This window comes from Epargyreus clarus, unplaced genomic scaffold (assembly GCF_041222505.1).
Source record: "Epargyreus clarus isolate Ecla_fem2 unplaced genomic scaffold, WU_Ecla_fem_2.2 ptg000011l, whole genome shotgun sequence".
Classification (NCBI taxonomy): domain Eukaryota; kingdom Metazoa; phylum Arthropoda; class Insecta; order Lepidoptera; family Hesperiidae; genus Epargyreus; species Epargyreus clarus.
Window position 1 is genome coordinate 5,826,571 of NW_027332219.1, and position 22,385 is coordinate 5,848,955.

Genomic DNA, 22,385 nt, shown 5'->3' on the forward strand with positions numbered 1-22,385 from the left:
TATTTTCCTAAGAGTGAGACCAAATAAGGACATGAATGATGTAAGCTTAGAAAGAAAACCGCATAAAATATTAAACATCGAAACATATTTTTATGCAAAGCTTAGATTACAATATAATATATAATTTGATGTAGCATCGCTCTTGTGTACTATGCTCTAGGAGTCTAGGCAAGTATACTGTATCAGTCACTATGGTCACAAAATAAAATTAGGTTTTATTTTGTGCTACGGTACTGGATTGGCTTAGGAAGTATCAGAGGGGAATTACTCAAGCACCTACTTAAGTATTGATACTTGAGTATCTTTTTATATGGAGTGCCTTTTGTTACATCCTTTTACGAAAATACTGCTTAAGACTGAATCTAGCTTAAAATTGTGTTTTTACCCTAAACTTAATCTTACATTAAAAATGTATGTAATTTTTACGAAAAAATCTAGTTTATTTTAAAGTCAGAAATATTGTGGTTTTTATGTTGCTTCTATTCGCCCATTTAACAATTAACGCGGTTAGATGTGATACAGGTATTATGAGGGTCTTCTTGCTTCGAGTGCTCAACGGTTACGGTGACCACAATAACCAATATTGCCTTGGTTGTGCTTACTTCCCTATAAAGGCAATAACACTACAAGTATTCGTTGAGGCAAGCGGAAGGCCCTTAGCAGACTGGAAATGGTTTGATTGGTCACGCAAACGGATAAAAGATACTAGTATATATTTATGAATTAAAACCTATGTATGTATGTATTCCTAACTATGTATGAGTTTGAACTATATGTGTACTATAATTTATGCGAAGTTTACATTCATATTAAAACATCATTCTGGTATCGCTGTATCGAATAGCAAACTGAGATCAAGATGAGTCGCGTCGCAATAGACGATATTAGCGGGATGAAGACAGCGTGGGACCCTCCCGGCTGCCCGCTCTCGCCCACGGGTACATAGCTGCGTTAGTGTGCTCTTACGTTACGGAGTATTTGCTAACCAAACCTGCGCGCAACAACTTCAGAGCGGACTAGAAGTTTGGCACAGACTTATACCTACCTACCTACTTCGCAGAAATTCGCGTACCTATATAAGTTAAATTGTATCTATTATATTTTATTGTTGGCAATAAACTGAACTATATTCCTAAAGTAGATATTTGGATGGCTATTTCAAACTTTTTACTGCATTATAATTTTACCTATATTTACACTACCTATATTCTGTTTTATAATTATGTCTTTGTGTAGTAGACATTTCTAAAGATGTTAACAAGCTATTTCGATGTTTAAAATATTTGGAATCTAATAAATGTATTTTTCTCGGTGTATTCAATTCTTGTTTCGTTTATCGTCAATTATTATTTTCATATTTTCTGCTACACGTTACTGAATAATATATAAATTCCCCGTGTCTTTAAAATATCATTATTTGTTAACAAATTGCAATACAAAACTTACAGTAGGAACCTACATAAAATACAAAAGAATAGATTTTGATTACTATCGCACGTTTATTCAACTACAGCCCTCTTTTTAGGGTCTGTATTGAAAGATATTGTAAGCAGCGCCCTATTTTTTTTATCGCGTCGCACCTGCTTTGAGATAATACACGCGCAGCGGGTTCGTAATGCTCACATTGACAGATATTTTTAGATAGGGACCAACTTCTTAATAAGCTGTCTAAAACACAGAAGAGTGCATGGATTTTAGGCGATAATCATTTAAAATTTAGATTCTAATCAACTCAAAACTGCACCAGTAATCGCATTTAATAACACATAAATACGCTTTATTGATTTATTAACTTAAATAAGGTTAGATCATGGCGTAAAATATAAATAAAACACTATGGTTTCATTAACTTTTATTTCTAACAACAACTACTCAATCGCACATAACTAAAATCACCCATACTACGATAACACAGTGAAATGCATCAAATACAACTGTTAGCGCGTACAATATTGATTTTGTACATATTTCGACAAAATAGTATGTAATATGTATTACCCACAATTATTTATCTAAATATCTTGCACTGAATCATTATGGTAGAACTTCGTATGCTTATAAAGAAAAAATACACATTATTACTTTTTTATGGTATTTTTTTTAATAGTAAATTGTTAGACAACTCAAATCTTGGTGTACAATATAGATGGAGCTAGTAAAGTCTGTCAAACTGCGCATGCGCATAATCTGTCAATTATATGTCACAATGACGTTACACAAATACTGAAGGCGAATACAATATAAGGGATCCTTAGGTAGCAGCTAAAACAGAAAAAAACAGGATACATTCCAATACTGGAAATAGCTCATTATTATGATGTCATATTCATTTTTTTTTTGTTTATGTTAGAATCACTTCAAAATATACTGTACATATAGGAAAGTAAGTTAAATTATTATTTAAGATTTAGTGCCTAACTTTCAATAGTAGTAGGTCCTAGGTACAACAGCAATACAATACATATATGTTACACAACAATTCATTGCAAGAATGTCACTATAACTATTTCTTGTCAGGTAGGTTGACTTTGGTGAGGTCCTCTGCTTCGCCTTGGGACATATTTGACAGTTTCTTGCCGATGCGCTCATGGACATCTAGGTATTTGGCTACACATCTGTCGAGGCATACAGACTCGCCTTTGCCTGTAATTGTAAAAAAAGAAATTAATGTTTATGTTGTGTGTGTAATTTGGGACAACAAAGAATGTTGTAAATAGTAACTTTTATGTCATTCTCTAACAACAAAATGAGAGAGGCTAATATGAAATGACGCCATTTTGGATAAAAATCCACCTTGGAACAAAAAACATATTTATTTCTTAGTTTTAATGAACTGACTTATGTCAGCCCATTATAATTTTTTGTGCCTGTTAATTAATTATACATAATTATGTGCTATTTAATTAAATTACTAATTACAAATATTTCAAGTTCAGAATACTAATGACATTATGACTTGAAAAAAGTAGTTTCGTTTTGACAGGAAAGATAGAATAGAAACTTGGTTCAAGTTCAAGTTATTGACTTACGTATAAACTGACTTTACATATGAGATGATTATCATACTCTACAGTAGTGCCAATGCATCTGCGATCAGCCTCAGGTAGAACCTGTTTTATATAGAGATTACAGATGTTCATGGGTGTCAGATACCACTTACCATCATTTGCCTATTCCAATATTAAAATAAAGATAAAATACATGCTTAATTGCTACTCTAAAGATACATACTCCAAAGATAAAGGTGGTAGAACCCTTTCTAGTTCTACTCCTGCGGCACCACTGCCACACCTATTTCTGCCTATTAACGGTAATGTCAAGCGCTGCTGTGTTCTGGTTTGAAGGGTGTGGTAAGGGAGACATACTTTTCCGACACATTCCAGCTTAGTCCTTCAGGGACAGCGGCGCATCTGTGGTCGACCTCAGGTAGGAATATCTAATCCTATCTGGGGTTCATTACAGATGTCCATGGGCTGCAGTAGCCACTTACCATCAGGTGGACTGCATGCTCGTCTGCTACTCCTACACTATATATATAAAAAGATATATACCAAGTTCAGCCTCATGATACTTCAACGGGATGCATTTCCTGTGGCACGCAGACACGAGTCGGTTGTACATATCCGACATCATCTCGATCTCCAACTCCTGTACCAGCTGGAGCTTCGCTGGGTCTAATTGTGGTACGGCTGCCATTCTAGCTCTATTACCACTCTTGTTTGAATACTTTTAACACCTGTAATAAATAAATATAGTCTGTTGTAGGAAGATTAAAATATTGGTAAACTCTAATACTATGAATAAAATCGGCCAATTGTGACTGGAACCCTAACATTCCATATGAACATTAAAAAATTACTTAAAGTATGGAGACCACTTTAATTTGTAAAGTTTTTAATTTCGCTGTATTATTATAGAGGCTGTAAAAGTAGATTTATTATGAAAATTTAGTATCAATCTATTTTGGATTTCTGTAATGAAGTAAAATAGTAGTAATAGTACTAATTTGTCATTAAAATATTTTTACTAATACAAATTGTCAGTTACAATATTTTTTCTAATACTACCAGATCTAATTCTGTATGATGTCTGAGTTTCTTTATGTGGTCATAGCGCCCACAACATCGAAAAAATGTTAATGTGAGGATATTCATTTTTATTATTATAATTATACATACTCTCACAGTTTTCTGTACAGATCAGGGTATTCTCCTTCGTTAGACTTGCGCATGCGTTCACGCGCTCTCATATTCTCCAAGCGACGAGCATTTATATGGTCCTTGGCCACCACAAACAGGGACAGACTTGTTGCTGTTACTACGAGCCTGGAATTATATTTGTAAACTTAAAATAAACACGTTTTCTCTACTGGTTAAATTCAGGAAAATATGTTTGAAGAAAATGGGATTGTTTAGCTATACAACTTTTTTTGAATAATAATTCTTGGTAATGTGAGGTCTACCGGGCTGAGTAATAATGCCCTGGGAATGGTCTTACTCCGACAGCCACATAAATTAAAAAAATTGTGAGGCCAAAACAGACTTATGTAAAGCTTTGTGAATCAGTAGTAGTATCAATAATTCTATGATGAGATTAACACATAGGCTTTACTTTATTTTCTACAAAATTATATAAAATCAACGGGAAAACGCTGGATAATTCTAATAACAATATAAAAATAGGAATCGTTATTTAGATATTTACATAATGTATAAAAGATAAAAGTACTTTTTATAAAAAAATAACCTATGAAGAACAAATAAATAAAATATTAACAAAAACATCGCTAAATAATCAGAGCTCACCACAGGGTATAATGTTATTGAAATTATTGTGTATATTATTCAAGTAATTACCACGAAAGTGTAATTTTTCCAAATTTTCCAAGCGGCATACTATTTTCTATAAAATTTCGTACGAATGACAGAACTAAGAATGACAGATTTTCTTTAGGTTATGTTTTAGTCTAGCGATGCGCGATTGTTACTAAAAACAATCGAATTATTCGATTGTTATTGTGTTCGATTGTATTCGAATAACTATCGAAATTCTTCGATTGTATTCGAATAACTATCGAACAATCGAAATTGTTCGATTGTTCGTCGATTGTTCGATTGTTCGTCGATTGTTCGATTGTTCGATTGTTCGTCGATTGTTCGATAGTTCGATTGTTCGATAGTTCGATTGTTGGTCGATTGTTCGATTGTTCGTCGATTGTTCGATTGTTGGTCGATTGTTTAGTACACGCAAAACTAGTAACAGCGCAGTCAAGCGATACGCGATTGTTACGTAAAAATGGAACTATCGAAGCTATTTGGTTGTTGGTATTTAGTATACACAAAGCTACTAGCAGCGAGGAGCCCCTAATTTCTGTGTTTAAGAAATCTGAGTCAGTCTTATATATTTGGTGGGGAAGCGTACGTGCGTCGTGCACCCTTCCGCTGCTTCGTTGCATTCCGTTATTTAACGGTGCGTCCACACCTTGCTTCTCGCACTGCTCACTGCGCCTCGTGGCCACACACTCTCACACCCTACTCGCGTTGTTAACATTATTTTTCTTCAAATATATAGTATTTCACCGAGTAATTTTAATGTAACTATGAGTACATAATTTTTTGTGATAACTTTTATCTATAATATACGCTAAAAAGACATATTTTATATTTTCTGATAATCTTTTTCTATAATATGTGCCTTGGAGACCTATATTATATTTTTCAGATGACCTTTTTGAAAACGTTGCCATGAAACGAACTTAGGGGATGACTACGACATCTGGATTATCGATGATACTCCATAGTATTTGATACAAAATGATTTATGGTATAATTATTTCTCAACAATATATAGTACAATTGACTAAAATGTAATACAATACTTTACATTTTCCAACCAGTAGCAAGTGACGATAACTTTGCAACACGACGCACCTGCACATTGTCCTGAGCACTCGCATGTGGCCGCGCGGTATAATTTGTATTCGGTCGTCGATTGTTATTCCAAGGTCGATTTTTATTCGTACGTCGATTGTTATTTCAAGGTCGATTTTTATTCGAACGTCGATTGTTATTCGTACGTCGATTGTTATTCGTACGTCGATTTTTATTCGAACGTCGATTGTTATTCGTACGTCGATTGTTATTCGTACGTCGATTGTTATTCGTACGTCGATTGTTATTCGAACGTCGATTGTTATTCGAACGTCGATTGTTATTCGATTGTTTTTTTGTTACTACGAATAAATCGACAATCGATTGTTGATTCCGTCGATTGTCGATTTATTCGATTGTTTTTTTTAGAACAATCGCCCATCGCTATTTTAGTCTATGACTGTCTATAACATAGATAATCAATGAATACAAGACTAGGCTAAAAATAAGAAAGACAAGGTTATTACAAGAATATAGTAATCATATTAATGGATTTTTACTAAATTAATCGATTTTTTATTTATTTTTGTGATGTAAAAGTATTAAAGTAACAATCATTAACTTAGTGTCTATGGTAACTTAGTGTCTACCATGAAGTTATAGGTAAATATGGAGAACACACTTCGTATACCTACTTGAAGCAAAACCTATGTATCACCATCTCGCTCTCTGTGGGCAGACCCTCTCTGTCTAAGTAGGGTAACCTTTATTTATTTTTTCCAGGACATAGCTATAATTGTTGCTGTCCATTTATAGGTTTACAATAATATTTATATAATTATCTACATCTCATTATTACTAAGACCGAGCCCCTAAAGATTATAATATAGATCATGATAATTATGCATGCGTATAGTAAATTATGAAAGAAGCTGTTTGTTAAAGTGTGAAAGTTTAGATGTTTCTGGGTTTGTAAATTTGGCTGTTTGTCATTAGTCTAATCACGCAGAAAGTGCTGGGTCGACATGGACAGAATTTTTCGCGGAAATAGATCATGACCAGGACATAGGTTTAGTTACCGCGGCAATACGAAATGAATGACTGAGATCTGTGCGGGCGCGAGAAATAGACATCATTGTACACATCATTTTACAACAACTGGTACTAAGAGACCAACCCAGAAATTGCGAAATAGAAATCAGATGTTTCGTTAATTTTGTTGAATAATGTAACATAATAAACAGCTATTTTTTTTACAAATTTCTGGGTTAGTCAGTGTTAAGGAGCAGGAGTGGCAAGGAGGGTGTTAAGGTGTTTTTTAACTCGTGTGCTATTTTTAATATTACGTATATATATTATACGGGAATATAATAGGAACGGCAATATATAAAAAAAAAAACAAAAACACTTTCCAAATTAAAATCATATATTATATATTATTTTATTTATTATAAATGACTAAATATGATTCTTCTGTGTAGTTTCTGTCTCTTACCACGTAAATCTCGGAAAATATTTTCTTTGTGGCTCTTTAAGTGAGCACGTATACGCATTAAAAAAAACGAATGAGCTAATTGTTTAACTATCTTAGTTTCATACAAATCATTACATTGAATAGTCCGTGATCGGATGGTTAAACATTTCCTGCAACAGAGGAGTAAAATATTGTGATACGACATTGATTAATTTGTTTTCTATGTTATTTTCTCCAAGTTGGCCCATCAATTTAGCTCGTTGAAAAATTTTGTCACAATATTTTACAATTTTGTACGCTGCTACCGAAGGAAAATAAAGTTTGCCTCGGTTCACAAATGACGTAAATGAATTAAATTTATTTATAATCAAAGAATATGAATGATCTGTTGGCGGATTTTTAAGTGTTACTAAAGCATTATAACAATGTTCACAAGAAACGCGGGTAAAAATTTGTTTTACAATGTAACCAGTTATATAATATAAAATATTTTCCTGGTATGGACTAGTATGAAATGCGTCTAAATTTTGAAACACATTTTCAACATCTTCTTGATAGTCAGGTTCATCCCGAGGTAGAAACAAACTTTTCGGTTTATTGAAATCGAAGATGTGTGAAGTCTCAAAGCCATTTTCTACGCAGTTGGCATTGATACTCGGTTGAATAGAATGTCTGAACAACATCTTTCTCATTATATAGCGGAACTCGACACTGTATTTTACTGATATGGTCTTCAACATTGCAGCCAGCACGTTTAACTCCCATTTTCTTATGTGGAGAATTATTTTTATAAATAGTAGAACTAGTGCTTGGTGCAGCCAGAGCAGCTGTTTGCACCATAGACTCTTCATGTAATGTACTTGCTGTCTGAAAATTATAATATGGTTATGTATTTTACAAAATGTTGCCTTGTCATCATTAAACTTGAACTACCATTATTTCTAAATACTTATGTATAAGTAAAGGAAAGGGAAACTTACAGTTAACTTGTTAAGATTGCTTATATTTCCAAGAACTTCCCGACACTGTATTTTACTGAAATGGTCTTCAACATTGCAGCCAGCACTTTTAACTCCCATTTCCTTATGTGGAGAATTACTTTTATAAATAGTAGAACTAGTGCTTGGTACAGCCAAAGCAGCTGTTGGCACCATAGACTCTTCATGTAACGTACTTGATGTCTGAAAATTATAATATGATTATGTATTTTACAAAATGTTGCCTTTTGTCATAATTATATTTGAACTACCATTATTTATGAATACTTATGTATATGTAATATAGGTAATTAAATTAAGTGACATTTTTACCTTGACTGGTGATATTATTTGTTGATTTAATAATATAGTAGGAACTGCTGTTGATTTTAATCGTCTTGTTTTTAAATCATAATCTGTTTCTTGAAAATGCAAATTGCAAATCCTTGCGCTTTTATAGAACTTCATTTTCAATGGTACAATGGATAGCCACAATTTTCTTCGAGTATCATTTTGAGGAAATCTAAAAAATAACATATTTATGGTTTTAATGTTAACTTATTAACATATCAGAATAGTTATAAATAAAAATTTAATAAAAAGTAATATAAATAGTTATAATAATATATCAATCAATCTGCCTAGCCTTTACCCAACTATCTTGGGGTCGGCTTCCAGTCTAACCGGATGCAGCTGAATTGCATGGAGCGAATGCCTATCTGATCTCCACAACCCAGTAACTGGATAATACGATGCCCCTTGATAAGACTGGTTGTTAGACTTTTGGGCTTCTAACGACCCGTAATGACTGGCAAAGATCCACGATTTACAGCCGGGAGCCCGAGACCAACAGCTTAACGTGCTTGCCGAGGCCCGGAGGATTCTCGGTATGTAAAGATGGTCATGGTCACCCATCCACGGACGAACATCGGCAAGCGTAGCTTAACCTGATGGATCGACCCGTGTGGCTGGTATTACTTAGCCACGAGCTCCTTATTATATAATAAATTCAATATTATCTAAAAAAATAGTCTGCCTTAAGAATGGAGAAGAGTGTATGCAATAACTAAGTAACCTAGATAATTAGTTAAAACTGTTAAGGTCCTACGGTCTACGGAAAGTCCCAGATATATCCTCATTATGGTCACACTACTGCAATACTTCGTCATGTAAACAAAATAAATTAACTTCCAAAAAATCAATGAAATTCAATGTAAATGTATTTGATCTTGACATAGTTATCTTTTACAATTATTTCGAAAACACTGGTTAATCGATTTAGGAGGAAATTATGTGAAAATACAATGAAATATGTTTACAATGATTCGATGTCAGAAATCAGGGTTTAAACACTTACGCGTGAAATTTTATATCACCATTTGGACACCACGTACTATCGCAACCACTCACAACACAACTTTGCACCATTTTTATTAACTATAACAATGTTTAACGCGAAAAATCTCAAACCAAGCTATGAACCGAAAAGTAAACAACCGCCATATTGCACGATTTATTTTGGCACATAGGGCCAATGTTGCCACATTACCGAATCCTTAAGAAATGGGATTATAATTCGTTGAATTGCCAACCCAGATATGCATACGTGACCTACGATTTTGGGATTTTCAATTGAACTAATCATAGTTCAAGTATTTATTTAAAGGTAAATTATTTGACAGTGTTTAACTTCTGGTTAGGCTAGTGTGGTGACTAATTCTAAGAATTTTCTAGGAGATTTAAAGAAGAAGATAGCAATACTATAGTCCACACTAGAAAGAGAGGTCGGCCCACAGAAAGCGGGATGGAGATACGTAGGTATTTGCCTCAAGATTTTGTTCTAAGTCTGGCCTCCATATTTACCTATAACTTCATGGTGTCTACGTAATATTTAACCTATTTAATTAAACTATATAGATTTTGTGGCAATCTGTGGTTAACTCAATAATCTGTGCCTGCGTGTTGTCATCGCGGTCGGATTCATTTCATATAACAGTTTCAGTTTTGATTTAGAAGTTGTGGTCATTTATATTTAAAAACCAAATAACTTAAACAAACGTGTAATTAAATCATTGATAACTGATTCTAGATTGTAGGACTAAAAAACAGTTAAAATGCCAAAAGTAACCAAACTGCACAGTAAAGGCAAGCCAACGAAAATCCAGAAAGCTTGTAAGGTAGATAAAAACAGTGCGGTGGACACTGATCCCCAGGAGTCTGCTAGAGAGTTCCAATTACAACTGTGTTGGTGTATTCAGCAGCTAGAGCGGACATTAGCGGAGAAGAAAGGAAATGAAAAACAAAGTAAGTAGAAAAGGGATTTTAGGTTATTTTATGCATCAGTGGCGGGTATATTCCACTATTTGGTAGATTGGAGCAAAATATACCACGATGAGGCAATATTGGTGTAATGTTGTGCAATATTTACAATTGCAGTACTGTCTTAAAAAAATGTACGCAGTTTTATATAGATTTTTTTATTTCCCACTGCTGGGCTTGGCTACTGTTTGTGTGAGACGCGTTATTGCTATATCACACACACATCTTTAGGAATAACTAACTATTTGCATATTGTTTCTAGGTTTTCATAAATATTTATAGTATTGTGACATTTTCTAACTTAACATCTTTATTATGGCTGCTATAACACACAAAAAAACAATACTATAAACACCCAGACCCAGAATCAAAATCTAAATTAATTATAAATATCTAGTATATCAAATTCTGAACAATTTGCACTTAGTTGATTCCGAACTAAACATATCTGGTTGTAACCAGATATATCCCCATTAAACTAGTATACTGACTCCTGTGCTATGTAAATTGCCAAATTTATATGGATTAATAAATAAAATAACAGCAATAGCATAGTCGTAAAAAAACTCTACCTCTTGATCGATGGGTCTCTGATTTTTCAAAGTTATGTGTGTATTATAAATTAAAGATATTTGCTTAAACTGTGAAGAAAAACATTGTGAGGAAATCTACGTACCTGAGAAAAAAAAAGTTTTCAAGTGTATGTGAAGTCTACCAATACGCACTTGGCCAGCGCGGTGGACTATGTCCTAATCCTTCTCATTCTGAGAGGAGACCCGTTCCTAGCAGTGGGACAGTAATGGGTTGATGATCATCATGAACCTTTTATTGTATGTTTTATGAGTTGATGATTTTTATTTTTATTTATTTATTTATTATTACACCATATTCACTAATATTTATTATTATATAATTGTAATGTAATAATAAATGATTATATGCATTAATATCAAATCTTTCTGTTTCAGTGCAAGAAACATGGAAAGTGTTAACGATACTCAAAAACAATAACCAACCAATAATACGCAAGAGACAGTTGATGAGAACACATTTTGGCGATTACCGATCAAAGATGGCCGACGAGGAGAAAAAGCTGGCCAAAAGTTGGTATTAACCCTTGATGGTCTGTATACTCAGCTTAATATAAACTTTGCAAATGGAATTTCTTTAGCAACATCAGAGAAAAAAAAATATGTTGACGCTCGAAAGGCAATTCTTACTAAGCAATAAGTAAAATTTACAGAAGAGTGATTTAAGCTTGAAATATTTACAATAAATACATTGATAAGTAAAATAGTAAGATACAGCACTGCCTTGAAATTGGATGAAGCCACAAAATGCTGATTTGTCAATATTTTTTTTAATTCGTGACAATTTTTTTTTTAAATTATGCAACAATTTCAATTCTCAAAACTGGTTACACTTTCTTGTTAAGAGTGAACTATCTATGTATTTTACTCATCTAAGAAAAAATGAAAAAAATTCACATAATTGTTGGATTGAAAATATTTTTAGGTCTCTTAAAATTATTTCAATCTGACAAGGTAACTTTATTTTATTTATTTTTTAATATTACACACTTTAAATCAATCTTATGTAAAGTTTATGTTACTTGTAAATGATTTCAAAGTAATTCCTCTTATTAACATGTACCGCTAAAGAAATTGCATTTCTTTTGTGAGCTTTGTCCCTAAAGATTCTTTTTGAATAAGCAAAGAAAAGAAATAATAGACATTTTTTAAATCATAAAGATACAATTTTATTCATGTAATAAAAAACAAGCATAATGTATATAAATGTTTTTCTAATAAATAAAGATTCTTTTTTCGTTAAATATTTATTAATTGTAATGTGAAACTTATATTTAAAAGTCACACTTATAATCTACAACTTAAAATAATAAGGTTTAAAAAAAACCTTAAACACTTACTGTGTGTGGTATTTTATATGGGAATAAGTTACAAATAAATTGCACCATAATAAAAATTTATAGTTATGTAATAGTTATAAAATCTAATCACTTTGATATTTAAACTTTTAAACCCATTTTCAATAAGTAATTTTCAAAAGTATGAAACATATCTATATCTTAATTCGCAAATCAGCCAACTCCACTTTTTGCCAAAATGTCTTTTTTATTTATTTTGATAGTAAATGGCGTTGAACGAAATCAAAATAAATAAAAAAAAACATTTGGAGAGGTGGAGTTGGCTGATTTGCGAATTAAGGTATCGATATATAGGGTTTCATCCATTGAACAAGAAATTTGTTCTGTGGTTTCAACATTGTATATTTCATAAGGAAAGAGAGTATTTGAATATATTACTGGATACAAAATAAAAATTGAGAGCATTGTCTAATTAATAATAAAAGTTAATTTAAAACAATTTCTCATAATTTATGTTTTTTACTCAATGTTCTTAAAATGTATCCAGATGAATATATTTTTATGGTATTTTATGTAAAGCATAAAAATCTCTTTTGTATGTATAAATTCATAGATAAATTGTAATTTGACCTTATCAGTATTTTAACCTATATTCGATCTGCCAAGTTTTAAATTATATTATTATCTACAATAATATTTTCTCAAATAATGTCTCTCTACACAAAAATAGGCAATAGTCGTATTTTAAAAATGTTTTTAAATCTTCATAATTTAATTTTTATACTTTTTCCTTTAAAAAAACATTAGCAATGTCATACTTAAAAAATGGAAATACAAGATAAGTAAACAGGATTTAAACACATTGCAAAATAAAACAATCATACAATATTAATTGTTATAAAATTGATTGAAACAATACTTTGTCTTTTGCAGTGGCAAGCAAAATCAAAATTTGTGACAGTCCAGCTCAGCCCAAAGCTACATTTTTGAGGAAATCAGCATTTTTATCCACTGGAGATAGCTCTTTTCGATTTAACTTTAATATTGCTCAGGATTCCAAAGATATTGGGAAATCTGATACACAAAATAGCAACACTGAACCACAGGAATCAAATTCAAATTCCGAATGTACAGATTCTAAAACAAATGAAGAAAAAACTGTTACAGATAAACTAAATACTGAAATAGACAAAATAGACTGTACAAATTTAGCTAATAAAGAATCGAATTCAAATACATTTAAGTTTGCATTTTCTGGATCAGAGTTTAGGTTTAATTTTGATGTGGACGATACGAAATAATGTAAATAGCTTAGATTAGAATAATTTTATATAATTCTTAACAGATTATTGAAAATAATTCAGATAGTACATGGAACTTTACAAAACAAATTGTGAATAGTCTGAATTATCATTTTATTATGTATGATGTTAGTAATTCTGTGTTAAAATATTGTAATAAATAAATTGTTACTTGATTGAATTAAGTTCGTTATTGAAAATGGCGGCAAAAACTTCTCTATGGTGTAGGAGGGAGACTTACAAATACAAGGTCACCTGTGTAAGACATTCTTTATTTGAAACAAGTCTACATATACGAAGACATATACACAGAATTATAAAATGGGTCAATACATTGGTTTTTTAGAGTTCCATGTCTATCATTTTTATCACATAATCTTTGTAATTGTAACTATTTACATTTAAGAAATAAATGTGAGTTTATAATGAGTTTTTAATTTAATTAAAGTCCTCGCATAAAGCTTGATAATATCCATCTATTACAAGCAAACCTTTGTCTCTCTTAATTCTTCTAGCACATGTGTAATCCTCAAAGAAGTTCTTGGAATTTGGCACCGAAAAACCAACAGGTAGTTCATGCTTGAAAAAATATGAGCCCCAAGTCGTAATGCCTAGTAATTTATTTGTTTTAGTATTAAATACTGCACCTCCTACCACTCCATGATAATTGGAACATTTAGGATCGTTTCCCTTGAATTGTGCGACGGAGCAAGAATGATAACATGGTACGTGGAAGCCAGTAATAAGGTTATTGAATATAAGAATTTCAGGGCATATATTTATATTGACTATTACTTCTAATTCTGTTAATGTGAAGTTTCTGTCAGCTGATTTTATGACGTGGATACCCTGGAAAAAAGAATACCTACTTGACACAGAAATACTGAATTAACTATTATAATTATGTTACAAGTGACAAATGGATGTGAAGGCATGACAGTGTCACGAAAAAATTAAATCTCAAGAAAATTTTTAAAAATATTCAATTTAAACAATAATATACTTAATTCGTTAATAGTAATATGGCTTCCATTGTAAAAATATGCTCTGGGTGTCGTATCAATCTACCCAAAAAAGAGTACATGGTATGTTCTCAGTGCAATAATGGATACGACCTACTTTGTGCTAACATTTCTAAAAAGCGCTACCAACTAATGAATCAGGACCGAAGTATCTCTTGGAGATGTCAAGAATGCTGTAGCAAACAGCCGAAGACTGACAACTCGAATACTCCAGTACGAGTAAATTTACCTACAGTCGAAGTTGAAGAAGACCGTCATCATAGCTCAGATGAACAAAGCAATGTGACTCTACGCCTCAAAAAACAACGGTCAAAATCCGATATTACTGATTCCTACGTTACTCATGACAGTCTTCGTAAAATAATAAGGCAAGATATTACTGATATTATCACACAACTTGTCTCACAGCAACTGGTGAGTTTGACTAGTCATATATCTGACTTCCAGGAGTCTCTGTCATTTCTTAGCAAACAGTATGACGACCTCATAAAATCCGTGAATGAAAAAAATGCACTTATAAGTGATCTTGAAACAAAAAATGACAATCTGACTACGCAAGTGAAGATGTTAAATGACAGATTAGGCCAGGTAGAGCAACATATTCGTTCGAGCAACTTAGAGATAAACGGCATACCGGAACATAGATCTGAAAATCTGACAAATATCTTAGAGCAACTTGGCAGTGTGGTAGAGAATCCGATTGTCGACAATGATATTTTACACATAACTCGTGTCGGTAAGCTAAACAATGAAAACAATCGTCCCCGCTCTATAATTGTTAAGCTAAGAAGCCAACGCCGTCGGGATGAACTACTTGCCTCTGTGTTTAAGTACAACAGAAGACACAGCGACAACAAACTCAACTCTGGACATCTCGGAATAGGCGGACGACAAGTATCTGTATTTGTTGCGGAACATCTCACGCCCACCAATAAAAGTCTTCATGCCGCTACGCGAATGAAAGCTAAAGACATAGGCTACAAATTCGTGTGGGTGAGGGATGGAAGAATATTTCTAAGAAAAAACGAACAAAGCTCCGCTATTTTTGTAAAAGACATAGAGAGCCTAAATTTTTTAACTTAGTTTTAATTGTTATTTGCAGTATATTTTTATTATTATTATTTTCTCTTTTAAGTTTTTGGTGTTTTAGTATTTCATTATGGCTATAACTATATTTTATCAAAACGTCCGTGGAATGAGGACTAAAACTGAATATGTTTTAAAAAATATCTTGCTTAACGAATATGATATTATAGCACTTACAGAAACATGGCTAAACTCTTGTATAGAAAATAGTGAATTTATTGATAAGCGCTATGTCGTTTTACGTAAAGATAGAAAATGTCACAGGGAATCCAAAAAAGACGGAGGGGGGGTTATGATTGCTGTTTCTAAAAAAATTCAGTCATGTCGCCTTCTTAAATACGAATCGGAAGAAGAAGATCTGTGGGTGACAATAGAATTAAGAAATAACAATACTGTACAAATTATATCAATATGTGTTGTGTACCTAACCCCACCTGTCAATTTGGATTCTCTCAAACAGTTCTTAACCAACGCAAATGAAGTTATTGAAAAATCCGATCAAACAATAATCATCGGTGACTTTAATTTAAGTTTTATTAGTTGGTCGCGGCGCTTAGATGATGACTCTTATGTCCCGAGTAACTATAACTGTAAATTGGGACATACTTTTGTCGATTTCTTATCTATTAATAACTTAAAACAAATGAATGGTGTATTAAATACAAATGGCAAATTATTAGATCTTGTACTCTCTGATTTTAATACAGTGCATGTTACTCAATCGCCTAATACATTAAGCAGACTTGACCCACATCATCCTCCTCTCCTTATCTCCTTATTTGATCATAAACCTACATTCATAAAACCCTGTATATATCCTAGGTATAATTATTTCAGAGCTGACTACACTAAAATTATACAAGAATTAAACAACGTGAACTGGAATCTTGAATTCGATAGATCTCCAAATGTTAACGAAATGACCACTATTTTGTACAAACATCTTATTAAAGTAATAGAGTTGCATACTCCAATATCCAAGCCTAGAAATACAAAATTCCCACCGTGGTTTACCAGGTCACTTATTAGATTGCTTGCCGAAAAGAATAGATTGAGAAAAAAGTATCGTAAATATAAAAACCCACGCGATAATTTTGAATATGAAATTCTTCGTGAACGTAGTCACAAATTACAAAATATGTGTCTAAAAAGTTACAAGACAATGATAGAATCTAACATCGCAAAAAATCCTAAAATATTTTGGCGTTTTATAAAGGATAGACGAAACGGTGACTCAACAATTCCATCAGAAATGCATTTAGACGATCGCGTGGCAAAATCAGCTCCTGACATCGCTGAACTTTTTGCCTGTAACTTTTCTTCGGTATTTGGCAAGACGTCATCAGATTTAATGAAATCAAGCTATACGGAACTTACGAACGACTTATGCTGCATTGTAATAAGCGAAAATGATGTTCGACGGGCCATCAAAAAGCTCAGTATTTACAAAGGAGCCGGTCCTGATGAAATTCCTCCAGTTTTAATAAAGCGATGTGGGTCTGCTCTCGCCCTACCACTCTCTATAATTTTTAATAGATCCCTAAAGGACGGCGTATTTCCTGACGAATGGAAAAGAGCAAAAATTGTTCCAATTTTTAAACGTGGTGATATCCACGACACAAAGAATTATCGACCAATTTCAATTTTGTCATGTCTTTCAAAACTATTTGAGTCGCTAGTTTGTCCGATCGTCACGCGACTCGTAGATCGGGCTTTATCCGAACACCAGCATGGTTTTAGAAGTGGACGCTCTACTCAAACCAATCTAGTGTGTCTCGTCACCTATCTAACGAAGCAAATTGACAAAGGCCAACAAGTTGACGCCATCTACACAGACTTTTCCAGTGCTTTCGATAAAGTGAATCATCATCTCTTAATAAACAAGTTAGGCAAATTTGGCGTACAAAATTCCCTGTTGGACTGGTTCAACTCATATCTTTCAAAAAGACTTCTCGTAGTGGCAATTAACGGATATAAATCACGCGAGTATTGCGCTGACTCTGGAGTTCCACAGGGATCTCACTTGGGCCCCATCTTGTTCTCTGTCTTTATAAATGACATTACATTAGCCATCAAAAATTGCAAATTCTCTATTTTTGCTGATGATTTAAAGATCTACCGACAAGTGGAAACCGTAAAAGATGTCCAGCTTGTGCAAGATGATCTTGACAGAATTAATAAGTGGTGTGAAGAGAATGGTATGAATATGAATTTAAAAAAATGTTTCCATATAAAATATACTAGAAAACACAAACCTATTAAGTCTTCATATATCCTAAGTAGTGAAAATTTGTCTGAGGTGACTGAAATCCGAGATCTTGGCATAACACTAGATACACATCTCAAATTTACATCTCATATTGATACTGTTATTAAAAAATCAGGCAGAATGCTGGGTTTTATTAAAAGAAACACCAAAGGGTTTTTTTCTCCAAAAACAAAAATAATTCTTTACAATGCTCTGGTAAGGAGTCAACTTGAGTATTCGTCTGTAGTCTGGAATCCCCAATACTGTATACATTCACAGCGCTTAGAAAGCATCCAACGATCTTTCACAAGACACCTGGCGTTCCATGCAGCTGATATTTCACACAGAGCAACTTATGATATTCGTCTAGAACACTTTAAAATGACATCACTACACAAACGTCGCGCACTTGCAGACATATTATTTCTCAAAAAACTTTTGAGTGGAGTCATAGTTTCCAACAGTCTATTGAACGACGTTAAACTGAACGTTCCTTCTCGGTACCCACGCCATCACATTAGTAAACTTTTCCACATTCCTGCGTGTAGAACAAACATCCTCAAACACTCCCCTCTTCCTCGAATTTGCGCCGAATACAACCGACTATGCAATATAGATAAGGAATTCGACATTTTCTTTGATACATTATCTATCTTAAAAAATAAAATTTTAGCACATAAGTAGCACTTATCATCATCATCAGCAACCCATTACTGTCCCACTGTTAAAAATACAGACTAATATGTAAACGTTGTTCATGCCTATAATTGGCACTCATACGAACCTTATATTATTAAAACTACTATAGTGTACTTTTAAGTACTATATAATGTATTGTGTGTGTTGCTGTTGGCATGTAAATAAATAAATAAATAAATAAATAAATAAGGCAATTTTATACTTAGTAGCCATTTTGAATCTACAGGGTGAAAGGAGAAGAGAAGCTAGGTGTATTTAAAAAAAAAGTTATTTTAAAAAAGTAATGATGCAGTTTTACTTTTTATCAAAATCGGTCTCGTAACTCCTTTCAGCATTTTTCGCTAATCCTTATAGTTTCGGATTTGGCCCTGAATGCCCGTTTGAAAACTTCACCCTGTATAGATCCTAAGTGGGATGGGCTTATTCTAAGTACTACCTTTGAAGGATTTGCTAGGAGTTTGGCTATCGAAAAACACAAAAGAGTTCTGTAACTTTTTACTGTGTTATGAACCTCCACAAACATTTAAAATAGTACATTACAATACGAGGACGAAAAATTTTTTTCTGACAAGTGTGAGTTTCAATCACACGAGTCAGAAAAACATTTTTCGTCCGCGTGTTGTATAAAATTTTATATTACGGGGTCGGAAATGGGGGTTTTGCGCACGCGAAGCGTGCGTAAAACGTCAATTTACGCACGCCGTGATATAAAACCTATTTAAGCAGGATTGGGTTCTTCAATACTACCGTCAAATTAGAACACAACGTATATTTTCTAGCATAGTTAACTACTACTAAATATGCTTAAACGTAACTCATATCTGGAAAAATCTTACTTTTTTCGTAGCATATCCCAACACAACATGTTCAGATGCGTCTTCAGACAGGTTCAAATCAGCAAACCATTCAAAGTCCTCATCCGTTCTGTTAGTTGTATCAAATAAAGCCACAGTGACCCACTCTCCATGGAAATCTTCGTCGTTGACGACTATGAAACCAATGTCGTCGAAGGCTTGCTTAGTCGTGTTTGAGGGTACCACAAAAGTTATGACTGGGAAGTGGTGGTTTTGGTAGATGACCGTAGTGTAGGTTACTTTTAAACTGTGGAAAGATGTTATTACTATAAATTGGAATGTTTAAAATCCAAACTGAATAGATTTGAAGTTAATTCACTTATTTATATTCATTATCTTGAAATAGTGTATCAATTAGCACTAGGCAGTGCAATTCGTAGTTAGCAAATCTGTTCATTTTGGAAAGCGATCCGTCTTGAAGAGTAAGTAGATATAGTGAGTGATTCTTTTCAAACCAGAACACAGTATGTGTACCAGTGGTGATAATATACCTGGTATAAGGAAATCTCCCATCAGGCTAGGTAATCTTGAGGAGTGGTCCTCAAGTAGTTTCAGAGTTTGTAGGTATTTATTCCAATGTTTAGAAATTTTCGATAGCGTGATTAAAGGTAACTTAGCGCCCTGTTATCTAATTGCAGGAAGTCTAAAAGTTTACTACCATCTTTAAACGCAGAACATAAACCTGTATAAACACCGTGCAGCTGTGATAAATATTCTATGTTCGACGCATACAGCAGTACACATGTAGGGCATGTCGGACAATCTCGAGTGTACTACGCGCGCTATCCATGGATACTTATCTTCCGTCACTCCTACAGCGTTTACTTGGTAATTTTCTAGCGGATTGAAAACTGAAATAAAGAGACTCATCATCCCTACTCGACTTTATTCAGGTATGAAATAATCAATGCTGATTTATTTGATTATTTCGAACATGGCTTTCGTACAAAACGTGCATTTTTCATACGAATTTGAGCCTGTGAACTCTGCACCGCGTTAAATCAGATTGCTTCAAGTAAAAAATATATTATATGTAATTATATAGTCGTTGCTGTCCACCTATTCATTATTCAAATATGAAACGAAATTTTATAATATTACAAAAAATACGATGTGGCAATCTTATGTGGTTATGTACTGGACATTCCCCTATTCAATATGGGTAGCTTGAAGCTCACCCCACCATATTGTTTTGATTGGTAGAATCAGTACATGTAGTATATAATATACCTCTGCGACTATTTAAATGGCAATTAATTTAGGTACATATCACAATAAAACTTACACGTTTCATTATAATTCGGTTCTTTTACTACATTTCGTCTCCCCGAATATAAATATTCGATAACGTTGTCATAATCTTGCGCTCGCACCGAAACTGCCATAAAAAGCACAAACCACTTCATTTTATAGAAAAAATAAAACACAATTTTTCTCATAACTTTTATTATTATCCATAAACTATAATATACAATATACTATTCAAAACTTCATGAAGTACTACTTCAATTTATTGTATAATAAATGAAAACCGAATCGTTATGTTATTAACAAAAATAAATCTTGCACACACATTATAATTAAGTTTTAATTTCTTAATCTATACGGAATATAAACATTTTTATTAGTCAATCGCGCAATTGGTTTTGATATGTGATTACATTTTTAATTCAAATTAATATTGATATGGGGATGGCGATATTTTTGTAAGTTATATGATGACAAATTGTAAAAGTCTATAATTTCAAATACCCTACTGCGTATATAAGTCTTGCGCTGAGCAGAAAAAGCTGGGTAAAGACATTATTTAGTTTTATTTAATTAATAACAACATTATCCTTCCTGTCATGACATATGGAGCGGAGACATGGACGCTCACTAGTCAGCACATTGCCAAACTCCAAGTTGCGCAACGAAAAATGGAACGTGCTATGTTAGGTATGATAGGTACCTTGCGAGACCGTATCCCTAACGCAGATATCAGAAAAAGGACAGGAGTGGCTGACATAGCGCGAACCATAGCGCACCGCAAATGGCAATGGGCGGGGCATGTCTACCGAGAATGAGGATGGAGGAATGATGGCAGATGGTCCCGAAAAGTCCTCGAGTGGAGACCAGGACGAGGCAAAAGAAACGTTGCGAGGCAACCCGCACGATGGACCGACGACCTGGTCAAAATAACACGCCGCCATTGGACAAGAATGGCGAGCGATCGAGCAACATGGAAACACCATGAGAACACCTATACCCAGCATTGGGTGAATAATGGTTGAAGAAGAAGAAGATGTTAACTAATACGTCATTCTAATACGACACACTTAACTTGAAATATGTGGTCATGAAGATGGTATTCAAACTCAGATTGACAGGTCGTTTCAAAACACTAAACTAACACTTTTTATTATGTAACGGGTACTCACGATATGCGTTTTTTATTGCCGATATTTCGACCCAATAAAGAACGGAAAGAAGGCAATAAAAACGCATATCGTGAGTACCCGTTACATAATAAAATGTCTCAATTCCGCGATAATTTTAGTCTAAAATCATATAAACTAACACTGTTCAATATACTCTTTACGTACAAACATATACAGGGTGAATTTTTAAAACGGGCCTTCAGGGCCAAATCCGAAACTATGAGGAT

At 33.4% G+C, this 22,385-nt stretch overlaps 4 protein-coding genes across 4 annotated transcripts; 1 reads left to right on the forward strand and 3 right to left on the reverse strand.

Annotated features, from left to right (window-relative positions):
* Positions 1-1,840: 1,840 nt before the first annotated feature.
* On the reverse strand, positions 1,841-4,318 carry Tim10 (translocase of inner membrane 10). Its single transcript, XM_073077809.1, has 3 exons — positions 4,179-4,318; positions 3,552-3,736; positions 1,841-2,643 (listed from the first exon to the last, which is right to left on the reverse strand). Exons 2-3 carry the CDS (start codon positions 3,694-3,696, stop codon positions 2,504-2,506), a joined length of 285 nt encoding a protein of 94 aa, XP_072933910.1. The 5' UTR covers positions 3,697-3,736; positions 4,179-4,318; the 3' UTR covers positions 1,841-2,503.
* A 3,356-nt stretch (positions 4,319-7,674) lies between these two features.
* LOC140745881 (uncharacterized) lies at positions 7,675-10,192 on the reverse strand. Its single transcript, XM_073077811.1, has 4 exons — positions 9,679-10,192; positions 8,655-8,844; positions 8,325-8,525; positions 7,675-8,211 (listed from the first exon to the last, which is right to left on the reverse strand). Exons 1-4 carry the CDS (start codon positions 9,747-9,749, stop codon positions 7,966-7,968), a joined length of 708 nt encoding a protein of 235 aa, XP_072933912.1. The 5' UTR covers positions 9,750-10,192; the 3' UTR covers positions 7,675-7,965.
* A 75-nt stretch (positions 10,193-10,267) lies between these two features.
* On the forward strand, positions 10,268-14,255 carry LOC140745883 (UPF0488 protein CG14286). Its single transcript, XM_073077812.1, has 3 exons — positions 10,268-10,625; positions 11,609-11,743; positions 13,462-14,255. Exons 1-3 carry the CDS (start codon positions 10,436-10,438, stop codon positions 13,827-13,829), a joined length of 693 nt encoding a protein of 230 aa, XP_072933913.1. The 5' UTR covers positions 10,268-10,435; the 3' UTR covers positions 13,830-14,255.
* LOC140745884 (uncharacterized) lies at positions 13,325-20,677 on the reverse strand. Its single transcript, XM_073077813.1, has 3 exons — positions 20,421-20,677; positions 19,721-19,985; positions 13,325-14,678 (listed from the first exon to the last, which is right to left on the reverse strand). The coding sequence occupies exons 1-3, from the start codon at positions 20,609-20,611 to the stop codon at positions 14,268-14,270; spliced, it is 867 nt and encodes a 288-aa protein (XP_072933914.1). The 5' UTR covers positions 20,612-20,677; the 3' UTR covers positions 13,325-14,267.
* Between the last annotated feature and the right edge of the window lie 1,708 nt (positions 20,678-22,385).

Bases quoted from the DNA above. Each gene is read 5' to 3' on its own strand.
- Tim10 (XM_073077809.1), bottom strand. From the start codon at position 3,696: ATGGCAGCCGTACCACAATTAGACCCAGCGAAGCTCCAGCTGGTACAG. The intron at 2,644-3,551 runs GTATATATCTTT...TTACAATTACAG, and splicing joins GTATCATGAGGCTGAACTTG to GCAAAGGCGAGTCTGTATGC.
- LOC140745881 (XM_073077811.1), bottom strand. From the start codon at position 9,749: ATGGTGCAAAGTTGTGTTGTGAGTGGTTGCGATAGTACGTGGTGTCCA. The intron at 8,845-9,678 runs GTAAGTGTTTAA...GTTATTTTTTAG, and splicing joins GGTGATATAAAATTTCACGC to ATTTCCTCAAAATGATACTC. The intron at 8,212-8,324 runs GTAAGTTTCCCT...TATAATTTTCAG, and splicing joins GCAATCTTAACAAGTTAACT to ACAGCAAGTACATTACATGA.
- LOC140745883 (XM_073077812.1), top strand. From the start codon at position 10,436: ATGCCAAAAGTAACCAAACTGCACAGTAAAGGCAAGCCAACGAAAATC. The intron at 10,626-11,608 runs GTAAGTAGAAAA...TTTCTGTTTCAG, and splicing joins GAAAGGAAATGAAAAACAAA to TGCAAGAAACATGGAAAGTG. The intron at 11,744-13,461 runs GTTGGTATTAAC...TGTCTTTTGCAG, and splicing joins GGAGAAAAAGCTGGCCAAAA to TGGCAAGCAAAATCAAAATT.
- LOC140745884 (XM_073077813.1), bottom strand. From the start codon at position 20,611: ATGATGAGTCTCTTTATTTCAGTTTTCAATCCGCTAGAAAATTACCAA. The intron at 19,986-20,420 runs GTTTATGTTCTG...ATCTTTCCACAG, and splicing joins GCTGCACGGTGTTTATACAG to TTTAAAAGTAACCTACACTA. The intron at 14,679-19,720 runs GTAAGATTTTTC...TCTTTTTTCCAG, and splicing joins TGGGATATGCTACGAAAAAA to GGTATCCACGTCATAAAATC.